General features: G+C 40.2%; 1 protein-coding gene across 1 annotated transcript in view; it reads left to right on the top strand.

Moving 5' to 3' along the window:
• Positions 1 to 11,535, top strand: part of PRMT3 (protein arginine methyltransferase 3) — a 127,755-nt gene extending 116,220 nt beyond the window's left edge. Inside the window, exon 16 of the mRNA XM_003411968.4 lies at positions 1,597 to 11,535. Coding sequence (XP_003412016.2) covers positions 1,597 to 1,706 — 110 coding nt within the window. The 3' untranslated portion in view covers positions 1,707 to 11,535. The remainder of the gene's footprint in view (positions 1 to 1,596) is intronic.
• The last annotated feature ends 4,515 nt before the right edge of the window (positions 11,536 to 16,050 follow it).

The following is a 16,050-nucleotide window of genomic DNA, read 5'->3' as shown; positions in this document are numbered from 1 at the left end:
AAAATGTATAGATAAGGCCGGGGACCTTTTGTTTGGTGATAAGACTATTAGATATGATAACAGAAGACTGAGGAGCAGAAGACGGAATAGGTAGATGTGACCTCATAAAAATTACTTTTGTACATCAGAGGATTTTATCAATAAAATGAAAAGATGGCCTACATGTTGGGAGAAAAATTTCAGGAACCATATATCAGATAAGGGCCTAATATCCAAAATTTATATAAAACTTAAACACAACAAAAAGACAACCCAGTCAAAAAATGGGCAAAGAACTTGGACGGGTCACCAAAGAGGGTATCCAAATGGCCAACAAGCACATGAAAATATGCTCAACATCCTTAGCCACTCATCTTGTTGTTAGGTGCTGTCAAGTACATTGTGACATATAGCGACCCCATGTGACAAAACAGAACTGCCCCTCTCCCCCCCCCCAGAGTTTTATAGAAGCAGATCACCAGTCTTTTTCTCACAGAGCCACTAGTTGGGTTTGAACCACCAACTTTGGAGTTAGCTGCCAAATGCTTAACCATTACATCACCATGGCTTCTTCCTTAGCTGTTAGCCATTGCCATCGAGTCGATTCCAACTCAGTGACCCTTTAGGATGGAGTAGAACTGCCCCATAGGGTTTCCAGGGAGCAGCTGGTAGATTCAAACTATTGACCTTTTGGTTAGCAGCTGAGCTCTTAACCACTGTGCCACCAGGGCTCCTTTCTTAGCCATTAGAGAGATGTAAATCAAAACCACAATGAGATTATCATTTTGCCCCCATTGGAATGGCAGTGATCAAAAAATGGAAAACAATCAGTGCTGATGAGGTTTAGAGAAAACTGGAACCCTCACCTGTTGCTGATGGGAATGTAAAATGGTGCCGCCACCGTGGAAGCAGTTTGGAGGTTCCTCTAGAAGTTTAACAGAGAACTCCCATATGACCCAGCAGTCCCAGTCCTGGGTATATGCCCAGAAGAAGTGAAGGCAGGAGTACAAACAAACCTGTACACCAGTGTTCATTGTAGCACTTTTCAAAATCGCCAGAAGGTGGAAACAACTGAAATGTCTATCAACAGATAAATGGATAAACAAAATGTGGTATATACATACAGTGGAGCATCCATGCAGCCGTAAAGAGAAATGAAGTTCTGATGCGTGCCACAAGAGGGAATAACCTTGAAAACGTTATGCGGAAGTAAATAAGTCAGTCGCAAAAGGACAAATACTGTATTTCACGTATATGAAATAAACAAATGTGTAGAAACCAAAGATTATTAATGGTTACCAGGGTTGGGAGGGATGGAGAAAAGGAGGGAGAGTTTTTGTTTGAGGAGCATTGAGTTTTTGTTAATGGCGGTGAATGTTTTGGATGAGGATAGCAGTAATGGTGGCACAACATGACAAACGCAATCAGTGTCATTTAGTTGTAAATCCAGAAATTATTGTGCTGGTGGATGCTGGGGTGTGTATGTTTTTACCAAAATAAAAAAGAGAAAATTAAACATCTCACAACATTAAAAGAGGAGTGGTGGGTAGATATTTACTTCTCTGCTAGACTGTATTTGTTTAGTTCTTAAATGCATTTTTTACCTTTCTTTTATAGGTGAGGCCTTGAAAGGAAAGATGACAGTTCACAAGAATAAGAAAGATCCACGTTCTCTCATTGTGACCCTCACATTGAATAATTCAACTCAAACTTATGGTCTCCAGTGAAAAAGTCACAGAAGCACAACTACTAACAGTTTTTAATGCGGGGGAGTGGGGAAGGGGTGGCGGGAGAGGCTCCTGGGAGGATGATTTTATGTGAGCGCGTGGATGACGGGACCTTTCCTAACGGGTCTCCTCAGTCAGAGGGAAGCATGTAGGAATCTGATACCGTTCAGCTGAGGAAGGACACCAGTGGATCCTTGTGCTCCACCTATGTCATCTTACTCTTGCAAGGTCAGCCAGATATAACCAAAGTAATTTTTACATTCAGGTTAGCTGTATTGAAAAGCATTTAAATTGGCCCAAATTTGGAACAGAGATAGTCTTTTATTGTTTTTAATAAGTTTCCTACTATAAATTTTAAACAGTAGTATTTGATTAGTTATTTGGACTATGTTTTATTAAACTTGTAACCATACACGAGGCTTTACCATTTTATTGCAGATTTGGGGAGGAGTAGTTTTTAATTGTGTTATTTGCTAGAATATCCAGATATGATAGATTAAAGAGCAAGTGTAAGGGACTAAAATATAGAAAAGAAAACATCAGCCTTCTCATGCAAATCCTCTTTTAAGCAGTTTAATTGATCATCCTATCCAGGATACTGTCATCAGTTTGTAGCTTCTTCCCTCTTTGTGAATATTCTTTGGCCATATAATTTTCTAATACTGCCTAGGAAATCTAATTTCAATACATGTATCCTAAGTTTCATAGAAGTTTTTAAGATCTGGATACATATGTACTTGTTTACTAATGCCTTTTTCAAACTAGATTTATGTGCAAAGGTTAAATACGCTTATATTACTCTATAAAATTGTGTCATTTACAATTATTGACTCAGTTTGAAATGCAGAATGAAGAGCATTCAATAAAATGTGTGAAATACCCACAAGCATTTTAAAACGATGTTTCAACATATTAAAACCTTTTGTAAAATCAGTTAGAAGCATTTAAAACAAAGCTTACAAAGGAATCATTTTTAAGAAAACAAGGATTTAAGGAGTGGGTCACATGCCTCAGGTTGGCAGCTGGTTCTTCATCAAAACAAGATGTACACAAGGCAGCGTAGCATAGTGTTGAGTGTGAACTCTGGAGTCATGCCTATGTTCAGACCCTAGCTCCGCCTCTTTCTTGTTATGTAATCATAGTCACATATCTTAATCTCTGTGTAACAATTCATGAGTTAATACATTTTAAGTAATTAGAACAGTGCCTGGCACACACAAAACAATAAATGTTAAGTGATAGTATCATCATTATCATACACTCAGAGACCACTTTTGAAGAATATATGGCATCTATATGCATGCAAATTTAGAGAAAAAGAAGACAGAAGAAGAACTGATGCATTTGAACTGTGTTGTCAAGAATATTGAATATACCACAGACTGCCAGAAGAACAAATCAGCCTTAAATCCAACCAGGATGCTCCTTAGAAGCGAGGATGGTGAAACTGACTCACTTTCTTTGGATATGCACCAGGAAAGACCAACTGGTAGAAAAGGACATCCTGTTTGGTAAGGTAGAGAGGGTCAGCGAAAACGAGGGAAATCTTCAATGAGGTGGATTAAAACAGTCACAACAGTGGACTCAGACATACCAACAGTCATGAAGATGGCACAGGAGCAGACAGTGTTTTGTTCTTTTATACGTAAGGCTGCCATGAATCAGCCAACTAAACAGCAACAAACAACTCCACATTAAATGAGTTTAGCAATTGTCAACCTCATCAGATAGCAGTTGTTAGTCTACTACATGAATAGGAGAAAGGATGATTACAAAGGAAGTCAATATTTAAAATGGCAAAATCTACACCAAAGGAAACTGTCTTTTTGGTTCTTAGAAAAGTAGACTTCTAGCAACAGGAAAAATAACCTTTTCAAAATGACGATATCAAGACCATACTCAAGTTTTCCTTCATAAGCGTGATTTGCTGTTTGTACTGGGCTAAACCTCCATGGATTTGAATTCACAGCATTACTGGCAATGGGTGATGCTGATTATTACAGCTCAAAGCACTTTAAATTTTGTCTTGGATGGCTTAATGGACAAAATGAGTAGGTTGGGGTGATGAAGTGATTAAGGAGGCTGTAAGAAGATTAAATGGACTCAGTTTAAGTGGTCAAAAACCATCAAATTTTTGTTTTTATTTTTCTTGTAAGTATATAATACATAATTCCTACATGTAAAAAAAGTATACATTTTAGAAAGTATTTCTAAATTTTTCAAATCATCTTTGATATTTATGAATTTTTTACCCAGTGAGCCTTTTGATTTTCTTCCGATGGTTATAACTAGCCCAGCCATAATAGTTGGTGAATCTTTATTCTTTTCAGTTAGTCTTCCCATGCGGGACATTCTAATTTGTATACCTAAACATTTTATGAGAATATTATATTCGCGCCCAAATATTAGCTCTCTAATTGGAATTTCTGCCATTAAATTGCTGTGAAAAATAAGTACTTCATAGCCCTTGACAATGATAAATACAATGTCCTTTTCATGCCGTGGCAGATGGAGGTTTATGGAAGGTAATTTATTCTGGCTGAGGGATTTTATTTCCGTTGAGAAAATACATTTTTTCTCCTATCTTGCTTTGTGGAAACTGACATTATTATGTTGTATCGTGTGGTTTTCATCCAAGTATGGTAGTCATCTCTGTATAGTTGACCAGTACTTTGTAATGGGAGCCCTTTGAAAGGAAGTGTTTCAAGAGAACAAAACTCTTGAGAGTGTATAGCATTGCCTAGACAACGTGGTACAATAAGCAACCACCGCTGCTGTAGAACACAGGCAGCTTACATTCTGAAATAATCTCACTTGAGGGGGAAAAATTCCAGTCCCACAGAGTTGCTTGATTTCTTACCACCTGTAGGTGAAGGAAACCCTGGTGGCATAGTGGTTAAGTGCTATGGCTGTTAATGAAAGGGTTGGCAGTTCGAATCTGCCAGGTGCTCCTTGGAAACTCTATGGGGCAGTTCTATTCTGTCCTATAGGGTCGCTATGAGTCGGAATCGACTTGAGGGCACTGGGTTTGGTTTGGTTTGGGGAGTGTAGGTGAACCAGTGTGGTCCACCTGTGGCCTTCAGCATTTTACCTCTCACTTCTTGAAACAATATCTAAAATGTGTTATGTGACTTTACCAATTTAAGATCCTGCTTACTAGTCTTACCAACCATGCTATCAAGTAGAGAGAGTAGTGTAACACAGTACTAAGTGTTCCACAGGAAAAATTAAAATAGGATGGTAATCAGTGTAGCATCTACACGCCAGGCCCAAAATTACAATTTAAGCTGCTGGACTGGAAACATAAACCCCAAACATCCAGGTAGTTAGGTTTTTCTGCGTAGCAGAATAACCCCCAAAAGTGTCAGCCTTGCTGTCTTGGAGTTTTAGCCACATCTGAAATCATTTGCAAAAACTGAAAACAGTTTATAAATTTAGTCTACACTTGCTGTCAGGATAGACTAATTTGTGATGAAAACCAAGGTTGGTAAGATACCTGGGGTCAAGCATTGTTTCTTACAAGGTTGGTAAACTAAAGCCCGCAAGCTGAACCCACCTCCCCACCTATTTTGGTAAATTTTGTTGGAACACATCCACACTTAACTCATTTACATATCTCTGACTGCTTTCTCACTACCACAGCTGAGGTGAATAGTGGCAGCAGATCCTGTGACCCACAAAGCTGAAAATATTTATGATCTTGCTGTCTGTTGAACAACTTTTACAACTCCTGGCCTACTCGTAGCTTGTAACTGGACTTTTCAGCCTTGTAAGGGTAGCAAGTTAAGACCAGAATAAATGTGCAAACAGAACTTTTCAAAGCTAGAGATCGTTGAACTCTACCTATTAGCTACAAGATAACCCCGTTAATGAATTACTTCTGAGCCTAAAAAATGGATTTGCAATGGCCTCATTAATCTCTGGGCCTTTAGTAGGGCCCGACACAAAACAAAGTGCCAACATTAGGAGAGACTATCAGGGAACTTGCTTTTTACATCAGTTGTCAGCATGCCTTGGGGCTCCTTAAAGCCTTCCCTGCTCAGTTGTCTCACTAGAATGTAATGCTAGGAACTGTGAGAAGATACATATAGTCTCTGCCTGGGAGCCTAGCTATCAAAAGAGCCCTTGTTGGCTTGGAGGCTCATATGTTTCACATGATTTTGTGTATCTGTTTTGTTGCTATAAAGTTAAAGCTTTTCCAATTGGAATGATGAATAAACACACACTTTTAAAGTGACCTGGAAGTTACCCATTTCATCTTTCCAATAAAGTTTTGAGGGGGAAAAAAAACTACAAAAGAAATTATTTTTATCTCTCACCTTAATATCATCTAGAGCGTAGCTAAAAATTCATAAAAATGTTCTATCAGTGTGTTAGTTCTAAGTATTTAAAAACGTTCTGTAATCAATAATAATTAATAGTAAAGTAGGCAATTAAGTAAATTATTGACTTTATGGACTATTATGCACCCAGTAAAAATAAAAAACCTGTTGGCAGCATGGGAAAACTCCCGTGATAAAAATGTTAGGTAAAACAACCAGATAACTCAAGGTATACTCATTACAAGAAAAAGCTTACATATGCTAAAATATTGAAAGAATACCCCCCCCAAAAAAATTTGTTAGGGTGTTTGGATTTATAACTGAATTTCCTCTAATAGGAGGCCTGGTGGCACAATGGTTAAGAGCTTGGCTGCTAACCAAAAGGTCTGCAGTTCAAATCCACCTTAGAAACCCTATGGGGTGGTTCTACTGTGTCCTATACAATCACTGAGTCAGAATCGACTCGAAGGCAATGGGTTTGGTTTTTTCCTCTAGTAGTTATGCTTTCCATAGTGTTATATAACTTTAATACGTTTTTAAAATACATTCTTAAAAATAAAATTGAGTAGCTGCAATACTGTTTGTAAAGTGTTGATACTAGAAGTGAGGCTACCAGGCCACTACATCAGCTCAGACCACGTGGGAGCCCAAGAACTGCATACTTGTGGCAGAATCCTACCCTCCCTCCTCTACCAGCGTTCACAGCCTTGAGACCACTGCCTTGGCACCATCAGGATTCGTTTCATAATGTCCTTTATTCCTCTTCATGTCAGTCACCACAAGAAGCCCAGGTCTCCCAGTTCATTCCGTATCCCCATCTCCAGCCTCCATGCAGTTCTGTATTCCCTTTTTCTATGCAAATTACCTTGCTTTCTCCTGAGGACACTGCTTCCTCTACAGCTCTGTGAAATGGTGACTGTCGTCTCTAACACACCACTCATCCCTCTGGGCTTGGATGTGAGGTGACTTCTTGCATTTTGTTTCCACTTATAAACCATCCTCCCGTTCCCCTTCCTAGATTCCCTCCCCAGCTCTTAATCTGTCCTCATCAACACTGTAACACCAACTCCTTTACCTTGACACAGTCACCTCCCCCCCCGCCCCATCACTCTCCCTCATTCCTTAGAAAATGTAGCTCCTTACTGACTGTTTCACACTACTGTTTAATCCCTGAATTCAGTATCTCATGTAATGATCCTTCTATGTCCTGATCTTTTGGCTCCTTGACCTTTAACCCAGTGATTTTGCCCTCCACCTTACCTCAGCCATTCCTTCCCATGGTCATATTCTTGTTATTTGCCATCAAGTCAATTCCAGCTCATGGTAATTCCACACGTGCAGAGTAGAATTGCTCGATAGGGTTTTCAAGACCGGAGCTTTGGGAAGATCTCCAGGCCTTCTGAGGCACCTCTGGGTGGGTTTGAACCGTCAACTTTTTGGTTAATAATCCTGCACTTAACTATCTGTGCCACCCAGAGACTCCTGGTCATATTCTAGAACTGCCCCTGACCCAGATCTCAAACTAAAAAAACCAAACCCATAGCTGTCAAGTTGATTCCAACTGATGGCAATCCTGTGTGTTAGAGTAGAACTGCTCCATAGTGTTTTTTTTGCCTGTAATCTTTATGGAAGCAGTTCACCAGGTCTTTATTCTGTGGTGCTGCTATTTGGGTTTGAAGAGCTAACCTTTAGGTTAGCAGACAATTGCAGACCACTTGTGCCATCCAGGGACTTTTTACCCAGAACTCATATTTCTGTATTATATCAGTTTCAAGTATCATTCTAAAACCACCTACCTTTCAGCTCACTCTTTTTAGTATCCTAATTCCAGCAGTCCTTCAGTGCACCAAGACCAAAATCCATTGTTGTTTACCCATATTCACTGTCCTCACTTCATGTTTGCACTTCCCTCCTTACTCAGTTTAAAACCCATAGTCCATCATTATAAACGCTTCTTTTCTTGCCGCTCTTTCACTTTTCTGTATTCTTGGCTAAACCATAATCCTAGTTAAGGCCAACTCCATGACTGTGCCTGAGCAGCTCAGTGAGGCTGGAGGAAGACATGCTGACTGGCTTAGTTGTAAATTCATGACCTCTAATATCAAGTGAAGGAAAACCTGGTGGTGTAGTGGTTAAGAGCTATGGATGCTAACCAAAAAGTCGGCAGTTTGAATTCACCAGGTGCTCCTTGGAAACCCTATGGGGCAGTTGTACTCTGTCCTATAGGGTCTCTGTAAGTTGGAACTGGCTCGATGGAAACAAGTTTGGTTTTGGGTTTTAATATCACTTGAAGGAGCCTGGATGGCACAAGCCATTTGCAATTGGCTGCTAAACCAAAGGTTGGCAGTTTGAACCCACCCAGAGGCTCTGTGGAAGAAAGGCCTGGCAAACTGTTTCTGTACAAAGATTACAACCAAGAAAACTCTATGAAGCTCCTCTACTCTGCAACACATGGGGTCACCATGCATCAGGGCAGAATCCACAGCAACTAACAACAACAATTTCAAGTGATTTCTGTGATGTCCTGAAGTTACTTCTCATTTACCTGGTCAAGGAGCCTTGTTAAAGCACCCAGCTGCTGGCTAAAACGTCGGTGGTTCAAACTCACCAGGCACTCTGTGGGAGAAGAGACCTGGCGATCTCCCAGAAAGATTTACAGCCTAGGAGACCCTATAGGACTCTTCTCCTCTGTCCTATGGGGTCGCTATGAGTGGTAATCAACAGCACACACCACATTCAGTCCACAACTCTCCTCGATGACTTTTCTCTCCTCAAATCTCCAACACCATTGCCCTCATTGTTACTCTCAGCTGAAGACTTTGTTTCCTATTTCACCAAGAAAAATAGAATCAATCAGAAGAGAACTTCCACAGGCTTTTGAGCACTGGCACATAGTAGGAGCTCAAAAAATACCTGTTGAATGAATAAATGAACACAGCATCTACTGGCCAATAATTCGGTCTGGTGCTACTCTGGCAGTTTCTCCTCTTGAATTACTTATTTATCTATTTTTATGTAGGAATTACTTTGTTTTATCTTTCTGAATTAGGAAACCTCTTGCATATCATTAGTATACACTTAAATGGTTGTTTTTTCCACAACCACTGTGATGTTTTTAAATTCAGAGTTTAAGGCCTTCAAATGGTTCTGAGCCTTCAGAGAAACCCTGGTTTTGCATATGGATGGATCACATTTTGTCAGCATATACATATTTAGATACTTTTGAACTTGATTTATGCTTTTCAAAAAATGGATCATTTGGCATATTTTGGAATGGACAAATGTTAATCCTGCTGTATTAGTAAATATGTGAAAACTGCTTTCACAGATGTCGTTAAAATTTCATTGAAAAAGGTCAAGTAAATTATTTCTAAAACATTTTAATATTGTTTGTTTATTCACCAATTGATAAAGGAAGGACAAAATTATGAATGACTCCAAAAATATAAGCCTTCAACACATAGCTACAGAACCTGATTATATTAATAACTAGAAATATTTTAGCTAATGAGGTATCTTGAGCAGATAAACTTTTAAAACATTATCAAGCTTTATAATAATAGTGACAGCAAGGGTTTTCCTTTTAAATGGTGCTTTGCCCCCTACCTATATTAAGGTTTTTGGAAGACCAAAACCTTTTGTGTGGTCTACAGAGTGCCACTAGAATGTTTTGTGAAAGCAAACAGCATGGTTTTTGTTTTTTGTTTTTTCTCCTCCTGGGAACTGGAGCTGAGACCACATTACCATGAATAGAGCTCCAGGTCTTTCTTTCATTAGTGTATGTGTCTCCAATGAGCCTCCTGCTGGGCACCCTAATAGGATTTCTTCCCCTTGCACCTTCCTTTGCCCTGGCTTCTCAAGCTGTTCTATGATGTTTGGTTTAATGAGAAAATTCCTATGATGGGGGGAGGGGGAAGGGGGGTCTATCTTTTCCTTAAATAGACAAAGGTGTTGCTGAGGGAATTGTCAATTCTACCCTCTGTTTCCTGCAATTTTATGTGACCAACATTGATGACAACTTTGAATACGCTGAACCAGGAAGATCACAGTAACCACTTAATCTGAAAAACTCAGTCATAGCTGGGCAGATCGCATCTCACAGAAGTCCATTTAGCCTTAATAATGTGGAGAGACTGAAGACATTAGCTGGGAGGCAGCAGGGAACAGTGGAGGAGAGAGCTGGAGCGCTAAAATTTTTCATATGCAGTGAGAACTTGAAACAATCTAGTGTTGATGGAATAAGCAATAGTATCTATAGAATTTTTAAATAGCCAATTATGGAAAGAGAAGAGTAACATATACTGGGAAGGATAAGGGAAGGTTAGAGTAGTGTGTGTCACCTAAATTCTGTTCTATCATAGACAGGAGCAATAATAGATAATGTCTAAAACGGATGCACCAAGAAATAGAGATATAAACCTATTATTGAGGGATTTAAAGGTGACCCCCAAGGAGAATTTAAAACAGAAATTGTTTAACAAATTAAAAGTACTTGGTTCTGGGGAGTAGAGGTTGAATAGGGTAGGGGCAAGGAAATCTTGGCAATGGCTTTTTAATTTTATATTGAATTCAAACAAATGCTGATCTGACTTATTTGACAGCAAAATTGGGGTCAAATGGATAGAGATGTGGAGAAGGAACCCTGGTGGTGCAATGGTTTAGCACTCAGCTGCTAACTGAGAGGTTGACAGTTTGAACCTACCAGCATCTCAGAGGGAGAAAAGACCTGGGAATCTGCTCCCATGAAGATTACAGCATAGGAAACTCTGTGGGGCAATTCTACTCCGTCCTACAAGGGTCTCTATGAGTCAGAATCAACTTGATGGTATGCAATAACAGATACGTGGACAGGGTCTGGAACATCAGGCTGAGGGGTCTAATACAGTACATCAGCATTGTATGTTTGCCTTATTCAGGTACGAATGATAAATGATTTAGGAGATACTACTGGAACCATGAGTCAGAATTCACTTGACAGCGCTGGGTTTTTTATTGGAACCATTATTCCCTGTCCTAAAATGTGACCCAGCTGGAGCTGGACTGACAAGGACACATCAACTGGGCCCTGAGGTACAAAGACAATAGCTAGGACAACCTTGGAAAGCAACTTTTCAGAAAACTTTCACATAAATCATAAAACATAGCACATAGTTTCCACTCATATCTTTTTTCTATTAGCATTTAGTGAATAGAAAATTTGTGGGGCCAATGAAGACCTTTGGACTGTCCTTACTGAAATGTGTATCAATGATTGTTAAGAAAGACAATTCAAAATGTAGGATCAGGGCTTCTTGCCAAGCTGTGAAAAGGTGAAGTTTTCAATGGTTTTGCCCATTTATAATATTAATATATACTGATGATTCTGTAATGTTCCTTGGACTCGGGCAGACATGGCTGTAGCAGCATGCTTGTCCGTTTCCTACTTTTGCCTCTTTGAACATATGAGGAGTAAAGCCTTTCTTTTTGCTTTACTGTGTAACATTTTTACCCTAGAACATGAGTAAAAGGATTAGGGCAGCCTGCAGCAATCCTGGTGTCTGTTTCCCGCACTTGGCCTTACTGTGAAGATTTGGATACAAGACAGGTCAAAGCTTGTGATTGTAAAGAGTTTGACAAAGTGAGTTTTAATAACAGCCTCTGTGTGGCCTAGAGGAAAAGTCCTATCCTCTTTGAGTTACCTATAGAGAAGTATAGCCACCTGGGGGGACAGGGGAGATGCTTTCTCCGCCTCAGCCCTGTAAGGAGTCACACTTCCAAAGGAGAAATCTTGATTCTGTGCTTTGTGCTCATGCTGCCGCCGAAGAGACAGCTCTTCAGTCCAGAAATCTTATTCTTTTGTACGGAGGGCTTTCACCACCTGTTCCCAAATGCAGCTCTACAGGCCATCTGCAACAATGTATCGGGGCAGCTTTATTTAAAGTACGGATCCCTGGGCACCACTGCAGAGATTCTAATGCAGAAGGTCTTGGAAGTGTTCAGGAATCTGTGGTGCTCTGGTCGGCAGCCCAGGTGTGGGAACCGCTACTTTAATCCAGTCTAGTTTATGTAACTGTTATGGGTTGATTATGTCCCCCCAAAAGATATGCTCAAGTCCTAACCCCCAATACCTGTGAATGTAATGGTATCTGGAAATACTGTCTTTGTAGATGTAATGAGTTAGCATGAGGTTATACTGCAGTAGGGTGCGCCCTCATCCAATATTACTGGTGTCCTTATATAAAGAGAAGAGACACAGACAGATGTGGAGAAATGACAGCCATGTGGAGACAGAGGCAGAGATTGGAGTCATGCTGCCACAAGCCAAATAATGCCTGCAGTCATCAGAAGCTAGAAAAGGCAAGGGAGGATTCCTTCCCTAGAGGCTTCAGAGAGAGCATGGCCCTGCTGACACCTTGATTTTGGACTCCAGAACTGTGAGAGAATAAATTTCTGTTAAGCCCCTCAGTTTATGGTACTTTGTTACAGCAGCGCTAGAAAAATAATACAGTAACCCTTACAATATTATGAAATAGAAAACCAAAGTTCAAAAACATTAAATCATTTTCATTTTCCCCAAATGACAATTACAGCGAAGACAGTATTTTAAGCATATGTGTCTGCAATTTTGTGCTGGTAGATATTTAATATCCAGTTCTCCAAAACAGACTTTCCCCAAGAAAAGCCCTGAATCGGAGCCTTTGCCAATTTTTGTGGTATAAATACCCTTACCATGGCAGATTTCAGGCTACCAACATGACATCCTTGAACGTGGAGTTGGGAAGAGGTACTCAGTAACACACTGATATTTCCACCATTCAAATATAATAGACGTAAATAACCTCAAGAACATAGATGTTAGCAAAGTGTAGTAAAATAACAAGGAAGTGATAAGTTTTCAGTACTTATTACCTTTGCGATATGATTTATTTAGTTGTAAGTTTATATAATTCAATTTTTTAATAATGGCTGAGTTAAACAATCAGCTTGCAAAATTCCTGAAAATTTAACAGTTGGCTCTCAAGAGCTGGTGCAAGCCGGCCCCAGCACCCCCTGTGCGTTTGAGTCCAAAGCTCTCTACACCAGTGCTTAATAGGTTGTGGTCTGTGGAATACAAGTTCTTGCAAATGTTTTCTGAAACAAGATTTTAAAAGGTCAAATATATCAGATTGGTATATTACAGGTCCTAAGTTCTGAGGTAAAGACCCATTAACCTCAACCCAGTGTTGCCTTTTTTTGTGTAATAGCATACAGAGTCAGTGTTCCTTAGACTCCACTTTGAGAAATGCTCTGCATTTGGGGAAATCCTAACAAAGTGATTAACAGCATCGACTCTGGAGCCAGACCGCCTGAGTTTGAATACTGGCTCCACCACTTACTACAAGCTGTGGGTTCTTGGGAAAGAGACTTAACCTTACTATCCCTCAGTTTTCTCAGCCATAAAATAGAAATAATAGTAATAGTACCTATTTCATAGGCTATTTGCAAGTATTAAATGAGTTAACATATATGTGAAGTACCTAAAACAGTGCCTGGCATGTAAAAGTACTATTTGAGAATGAGCTCTTATTATTGTACTATTGTTGTTATCAGTCTCCTCCTCAATTGTTCCAGTTTCCCCAACTCTCAGGTTTCCTACCAAGCTATATGGAAAAAGTGAAGGGGTTCTTGACATTCCTTCCTGAGTTCAGAGCATTTCTAGCCACACTCGAAGGACTTAGAATTTACCATTTCCTTTTCAGGACATATCAACTGGAACTACTGCAATTTTAGTCGTGCATACATTTAAATAAAAAATCCCTTACCTAGGGTAACACAGTACGCAATACTGAGGAAGCCAGCACAACTTGTCCAAGGTAAGGTCATGTAAGCGCCATAGATACATCCAAACTCCCTGAGGGACAAAATTACTGGGCTGAGGGCTGTAGGGACCGTGGTCTTGGGGAACATCTAGCTCAATTGGCATAACAGTTTGTAAAGAAAATGTTCTACATTCTACTTTGGTGAGTAGTGTCTGGGGCCTTAAAAGTCTGTGAGTGACCCTGGTGGTAGCCCCCAGACCTTCTGTTGGCCCAGGACAGGAACGGTTCCTGAAGCCAACTCTTCAGACGTGGATTGGACTGGACAATGAGTTAGAGAGAAATGCTGGTGAGGAGTGAGCTTCTTGGATCAGGTGGACACTTGAGACTATTTTGGCATCTCCTTCCTGGAGGCGAGATGAGAGGGTGGAGGGAGTTAGAAGCTGGCGAAAAGGACACGAAAAGAGAAAGTGGAGGGAGAGAGTGGGCTGTCTCATTAGGGGGAGAGTAATTGGGAGTGTGTAGCAGGGTGTGTATGGGTTTTTGTGTGAGAGACTGACTTGATTTGTAAACTTTCACTTAAAGCACAATAAAAATTATTAAAAAAAAAAAGTCTGTGAGTGGCTATCTAACATACTCCACTGGTCCCACCCCATCTGGAGCAAGGGAGAATGAAGAAAACTAAAGGCACAAGGGGAAGATTAGTCCAAAGGGCTAATGGACCACAACTACCACAGCTTCCCCTAGACTTAGTCCAGTACTACTAGATGGTGCTCAGCTACCACCAACAACTGCTCTGACAGGGATCACAATAGAGGGTCCCGGACAGAGTTGAAGAAAAATGTAGAACAAAATTCTAACTCACAAAAAAAGACCAGACTTACTGGCCTGACAGAGACTGGAGAAACCCCGGGTGTAAGGCCGCTGGACACCCTCTTAGCTCAGTAATGAAGTCACTCCTGAGGTTCACCTTTCATCCAAAGATTAGACAGGCCAATAAAACAAAACAAGACTAAAGGGCAACACCAGCCCAGGGCAAGGACTAGAAGGTAGGAGGAGACAGGAAAGCTGGTAATAGGGAACCCAAGGTCGAGAAGGGAAAATGTATGTCATGGGGTTGGTAACCGATGTCAAAACAATATGTGTACTTAGTTTGTTCTATAAACCTTTATCTGAAGTATTAAGAAAAAAAAAAAAGTTCTTCCAAAAAAAAAAAAATCCCTTATCTAGCAATTATTTAGATGTCCCATGGCATTGGTTATACAGGAATTTTCTCGTGCCATCAAGAAAATAATCATGATTTTGCTGTAGGGCTTTTCCTTCTGAGTCAGCATCATCATGTGCAAGAATCATCACCCTTCAGCTCCAGGTTCTGACCTTCCCCAACCTCATTTCATGGCCTTTTGTCAGTCAAATGAAGGGCATGAAACCTTCCAGCGCCTTGCCTTCTTGCCAACTTAGCTAATTGCATTCTCCCTCAGTAACAGGATGGTGGCGAATCCATGGCACACAAATTTCCACAGTAGTGGTGGCACAGTGGTTAAGCACAAGGCTGCTAACCAAAAGGTTGGCAGTTCGAATCCACCAGCCACTCCTTGGAAACATTACGGGCCAGTTCTGCTCTGTCCTATGAAGTCTCTTATGAGTCAGAATTGACTCAACAGCAACGGGGTTTACAGATTGGGTTAAGAGAAATGAACTGTGACTTCATCTTAATTTTGTTTGAGAATCTGGTTTTATTCAAAAAGAGTGAGTTTAGGTGAAGGTCATTAAGGGTCATTCACAAAAAGAGATATACAAGGCCAAAAAACATAAAATATTTTTAACCTCACTAATAATCAAAGAAGCGTTCCTAGGTGGTGCAAATAGTTAAGCACTTCACGACTAGCCAGAAAGTTGGTGATTTGAACCCACCTTGAGGCACCTTGAATGACAGTCCTGCTGATCTGCTTCTGAAAGGTCACAGCCTTGAAAATCCTATGGAGAAGTTCTACTCTGCACACATGGGGTAACCCTGAGTCAGAATTAACAGCGACTAATAACAATTTTTTTTTTTTAATGACAATAATCAAAGAAATGTAACAAAATTAAGATATCACTTTTCTTCTATCAGAATGGGCAATTTTTGGGGGGGGGGTTATTAACTTTTATTGAGCTTCAAGTGAATGTTTACAAATCAAGTCAGTCTGTCACATATAAGTTTATATACATCTTACTCCGTACTCCCACTTGCTCCCCCGCAATGAG

This window comes from Loxodonta africana, chromosome 7 (assembly GCF_030014295.1).
Source record: "Loxodonta africana isolate mLoxAfr1 chromosome 7, mLoxAfr1.hap2, whole genome shotgun sequence".
Classification (NCBI taxonomy): Eukaryota; Metazoa; Chordata; class Mammalia; order Proboscidea; family Elephantidae; genus Loxodonta; species Loxodonta africana.
This window is presented reverse-complemented; position numbering and strand designations above follow the sequence as displayed.